General features: G+C 31.0%; 1 protein-coding gene across 2 annotated transcripts; it reads right to left on the minus strand.

The window, feature by feature from the left end:
* Positions 1-1,547: 1,547 nt before the first annotated feature.
* Positions 1,548-4,368, minus strand: LOC105785507 (uncharacterized). 2 transcript variants are annotated; one of them, XM_012611605.2, is made up of 5 exons: positions 4,033-4,368; positions 3,576-3,676; positions 2,868-2,981; positions 2,683-2,784; positions 1,548-1,885 (listed from the first exon to the last, which is right to left on the minus strand). In XM_012611605.2, the coding sequence occupies exons 1-5, from the start codon at positions 4,247-4,249 to the stop codon at positions 1,715-1,717; spliced, it is 705 nt and encodes a 234-aa protein (XP_012467059.1). In that variant the 5' UTR covers positions 4,250-4,368; the 3' UTR covers positions 1,548-1,714. The 2 variants fall into 2 exon arrangements, with proteins under 2 accessions (XP_012467059.1, XP_012467058.1); XM_012611604.2 differs by having other exon boundaries at positions 2,868-2,984; positions 4,033-4,366.
* Between the last annotated feature and the right edge of the window lie 999 nt (positions 4,369-5,367).

The following is a 5,367-nucleotide window of genomic DNA, read 5'->3' on the forward strand; positions in this document are numbered from 1 at the left end:
TCTATTAAACAATTTATTATCTTACCATTTTCATAGCATAAGCTATACTTTCTCATAGTCATAAGTCAAGCATTACATTTTGACCACCTTATTTTAATATGTCATAATAACACATACTTTCATTTCCACCAAAAATCATGCTATAACTCTCAAGAGTTTTAAATGATTTAAAAACTTCATTTTCATATCTTCCAAAAACAATATTATATAATATTATCCTTCCTTCCCAATTAGCACAGCAAACCCAATCATGTTTACTCACATTCCAATATACATAATTATTTAATCAATTTATAAAACTAATCATCAAATCTCATATCCATTTAAAGGAAAATTAACAAATTCAATGGTACTTACCTTGAGCTAAAAACTCAAAAGGTTTTTAATATTTAGAGTCCTCTTTTCACAAACTTGAAGTGCACTTTCCACATTTCTTCTTTTCCTAAAAGTAAAAGAAAATATATAACAAAATTGTTAATACTCACCTTATAAATTCTTACCTTATATGAAACTTTCTCTCACTAGTTTCACTTTTTCTCACTAAATCTATGAAACCATAAGTTTGGATGTAGATGATGAAGATTGAAATGTGTTTAGAAGGTAATCTTCAAAGTGATTTTAGTGAGAAATTAAATTAGGTTGATTCAGAAATAAAAGGCAAGAAAAAAAAAAAAGGAAGAACTCTCATGGATAAGCTCAGGCCGACAAGTATGTGAAGTACACTACAAAAATCCAAATCAATGTTTAACTACACTTTTAATCACCATGACATAATCACATCAAATGGCTCAAATTTAGCCCCAACAATATAATATCTCATAAATAATATTTCTAATATAAATTTCACGTGAAATGACTAAAATACTCTTATACGAAAAATTTAAACTTTTACCTCTTTTTATCTACTTACTCTTCTCATTATACATGACACTTTAGCATATATGAATTTCATAAATCATAATTGTACTCCAAAATAAGACCACTTATGTGAAAATTACACTTTTCCTTGTCACAGTAAAAATAAAAATTTTATAATTTAATCCCTATATTTTTCAATCTTATCCAATTTAGTCCAAATGTTATGAGTGCCAATAGATATTCAATGTCACTCTCGTGCTCAATATTCATTATTAACTCTCATTTCTCATTTTGGTCAAATTACATTTTAAACTTCATACTTTTCAAATTTTACGATATGATCCCTTTTCCACATTTTCATATTCACAATTCACTAAATTGATTTCCAACTCCAACATCAATTTAATTCCTTAATATTTCTATGTAACTGATTTATTTCTGAATTTCCTCAATCTGAATAGTGCCAAATGTTGTAGCCGAAATTTTTGGGTTGTTATAACTAATATTTTGACGCCTAACAGGGATGAGGTGCTGATTGTTGCATTTGGAGATGGGGAATACTCGCAAGTTTTCAGTTGCGAATGCTTATAGATCTTTGGTGGAGAACAATTGGGAGATGATGAATAATATGGAAACGAATCAAACAATCTTTCGTTTGGCTATTTTCGCGTGATAGGGCTCCTAACAAATTTTGAAAGATGTCGTAGCCGCTTGACGGAGGACCCATCTTGTTGGATGTGTGAGTTTGAATACAATATTCAGTTTTGTACAATGGAATACAACAGTTTTTATGTACAGAATGCACAATGGAAGACAACCTAGTGAAGTAATAGGTTAGAAGAAATTCATGAATTATTTACAAAAAATCCCATTGCCAATAAACCTTCTCCACAATCCCTCCACCACTTCTTACAGCAAGGTGAAGTGTATCGGAAGCAGGCGGAACACCCCACAGATATGGCACTGCAACTGTCATGCTGAGCTTTTCATGCAAACCACCTTTGATGGCTTTCTCCGCCGCAACCACCTGAACATTATCAATAGGCAAATTTCAAACTACCAAGCAGCCACAAGCAGGCAAGTAAACCCACAAAAAGATCAGTGCATGATGATCATATGAATGCAAAACACAAGCATATGAGCAGGCACAGTCAATTCTGAATCAAACCCCAAAAACCCGATCTGATTAACCCCCTATCCCCCCACTTTTTCACTTTATCCTCCTATCCCCCACTTTTACACCCAACCAAGCATACCCTAAAGCTTAAGATACGATAAATGGAAGACCACTCAAAGCTGGGGATGCTACCAGGAAATTTCAGCAAACACAGTTTCATGGTTTGTTTAATAAACATCAGACTTGTATGTCTGATTAAATATGAAAATGGGGCTCAAAGACCATACAGACAAACATAAATTTTCATAATTGGTAGTCTGTAGGAATTTGACGGAAATTGGGCATTTTTTATATCAATAATATAAGTAAACGAAGTCCCAGATTAAACAAACAAAAAGACTGCTAACTCCCAGTTTCAATCATTAGTTGACTACTTCCATCAAGCTTTCACGTTACTAACTAAAAGTTCCCTCAGCTAAATATTGATATTCAAGCATTACACATCTATATGAACTATGGTACCCGATAAAACAAAGGAACAAAGGACTAAGGTATGGTGAGATGATCTTAAAAAGTCAAGGCCATGTGAAAGAAGACTTTCAATATACTATTTCAAACTACAATTTTCAACTCAAGCTCTTTATGCATATAAAAATGGAATGTGGTAATGATTTAAGAAAAGATGATTCTAGTCTAATGCTACATACCTCTCCACCATGCTCTAAAACAGTATCTTCTACAACATCACTAAGCATCTCAATGGAACGGCAAAAGCCAATGATACAAAGCCGTCTGCCCATGTCAAGTCCCTAGATTGACCAAATTAAATGTTAAGTCTTATAAGATTGATACCTTGAGTTTATGACAAATTAACAGCATGAAAGTGTCTTACATTTGTTGCTGCAATGTCAAAAAGAGCACCTAGACACAAGCCTTGGTTAGGATCCATGTAATCACTCTCTTGAAACCGTTGAAATCTTTGAGATGATTTTAGTTTCCCCTGTTTCTTCTACCCAAATAACAAAATTCTTCGTCCAATTAACAGCATATACTAAAATGATGAATAAAAAAATAAAAGAAAATTATAAGACTAGAGTCGCCATACACCATCTAAGTTCAGAGTTCCATTTTCTTTAGGCCAATCAAACATTGAGAGCTCTTACATACCCTAAAGATAGAGTTAATAAATGCTGTTTTCGTGTTTAGACCTGAGACTTTAATTCGGCATAATTTGGTCCTCCTACTATTATCATTGTTATGTCTTAGTCCAAATCATTAATATCATTAAAATTTTCCTCATAGGTAGAGTTCTTTCTAAAAAATGGACTAAATCATGAGGTTGAGCTAATCCTTTTTAAAGATAAATTAGTTAAAAACAACTATTATGATAATCACAATTTCAGTTTCTAAATGAAATAAGAAATTTTAGATTTCGAGTTTGAGTTCGAGGTTCTAAAAACAATCACATTAGCATGCTGATGATTTTTTTTTACCATAGTGATTTGGACTAAGGGATACGAATATTAATAATAGTAGAAGTACCAAATTATGCAAAATTGAATACATATATCACAATTAACAAGAGAGTAATAATACATACATCAGAAGAAGATAGACGCCGTGGAACCATTGAACCTCCAATTTGAATTAGTCCGTCTGAAGTGAATAAAGTGACTCTCTCCTCTTGAACCCATTCCAAATCTGCAAATTTGAATAAAATACAAAGAATGCTAAGAAGCCATCAACATATAAATCACAATGCAAAACTTATAAAGTCGCATCTTTCTCTTAGATTTACCCCTTAACACGTATGACCCTTTAATCAACTTACAAAAGAAGCAGCTTTATCTATTAAAAAATATATATCTTGCCACTTTTTTTTTTTGTTGACCGTCGATTTTGATGATAAACAATAGCGTAAAATAATAATATTTAAAGAAAAGGGTATCTAACATTTTATTTCAGTCTCTTAGATCAAGTAACTAAAATGAATTGAGAATTAAGCATAATTAAAATAAATAAATAAAGAGACGGGTTTTGTTTTAAGTTTTGAATACCGTTGTCATCAGGGGACCAAGGAAAGAAACCGAAAGAATCGTCACCAAGGAAGTTGCCGGAATCCGAAGGTTTGGAAGAAAACCGAAGGAAAGGAGATGGACGATTGGAGAATCTGAAGGGACTAGGGAGGAAAGAATTAGTTTCTCTCCAACGAGAAAGAGAAGGAAAGGAAGAGAAAGAGAAAGAGCAGAGGAAGATAGTGGACGTTTTAGCCATTAAAATGGGTTCTTTTTTCCTTTTTTCGGGAGAGGAAATCTATGGGAATTGATGATGAGGAAGAAGGAACAGAGATGATCGGGTCGGAGATAAAAGGAGGGAAAGGGAAGGAAAAAGAGATGGAAGATTTTCGACTCCACACAAGTTAAAACGGACACGTGGTGATGGAATCGACACATGGTACCAAATCATTGGTCTATCACGACATATTTTATTTTTGATGATTAAATTAGTTTTACGAGCTAATTAATATAAATCGATTAATGAAATTACGAAAATAGTCATAAAAATAAGTTAAAATACATATTTATAATGAGATTTGAAGTTACATACATTAAATTAGTAAATCTTTAAATTTATTATTCAACTAAAGTTTTATTTTAATGTATTTTATATATTTTTATTGTAATATATATAGTATATTATCTCCATTAGTTGTACATTTATTTATATTATTATTTAAGTCTTTAATCGAGTCGGTGTCACAAGTCAACCGAATATCAACTCGGTTAAGAAAATTATGGAAACATCTTTTCATAATTAAAATAAGTTATATCATTTGAGAGTATATCGGTTTTTATTTTTACAAAACCAATAAAATATGCATATGGTAGGATTTTAAACCCATACCAATTAGTGTGTATTAATAAAACCTTAAATTTACCACTCTAACAAAGCTTCATTTTGATAATTTGATATATTTTAATTATATTATACACATTTTATTACTTTCATCAATTGTATTTATACATATTATTATTTAAGAAATTATTGTCATAATCAACTTTTCAATAGCCTCATTTACAAGTATTGAAAATGGTAGTTTCGAACTTTATTTTTGATGATCGAATCAAGAAATATTATTTATTAATATTTACGAGGGTATTCCAACATTATATTGAATTAATTTTGGTTATTTGGAAAGTTAGATAAGGTACAAATGTATCAGTTCTAAAGCCAGTAGTTTTGGAAATTGAGGTATTGAGATCTCGCTTCCGTAAAACAAGATCATAAATATTTTTATTAAATATTTACGGAGTTGTTGTATAAATGGACTAAATTTTAGATCAGTAATTTTGACGAATTAATGATTAATTAAGATATAAAAACTAAATAGT

Source organism: Gossypium raimondii, chromosome 1 (assembly GCF_025698545.1).
Source record: "Gossypium raimondii isolate GPD5lz chromosome 1, ASM2569854v1, whole genome shotgun sequence".
Classification (NCBI taxonomy): Eukaryota; Viridiplantae; Streptophyta; class Magnoliopsida; order Malvales; family Malvaceae; genus Gossypium; species Gossypium raimondii.

What these genes read in the sequence shown, in the direction of transcription:
- LOC105785507 (XM_012611604.2), bottom strand. Translation starts at nt 4,249, where the DNA reads ATGGCTAAAACGTCCACTATCTTCCTCTGCTCTTTCTCTTTCTCTTCC. An exon ending in GGCGTCTATCTTCTTCTGAT is followed by an intron (nt 2,985 to 3,575) that starts GTATGTATTATT and finishes TTATTTGGGTAG; the next exon opens with AAGAAACAGGGGAAACTAAA. An exon ending in TTTTAGAGCATGGTGGAGAG is followed by an intron (nt 1,886 to 2,682) that starts GTATGTAGCATT and finishes GATAATGTTCAG; the next exon opens with GTGGTTGCGGCGGAGAAAGC.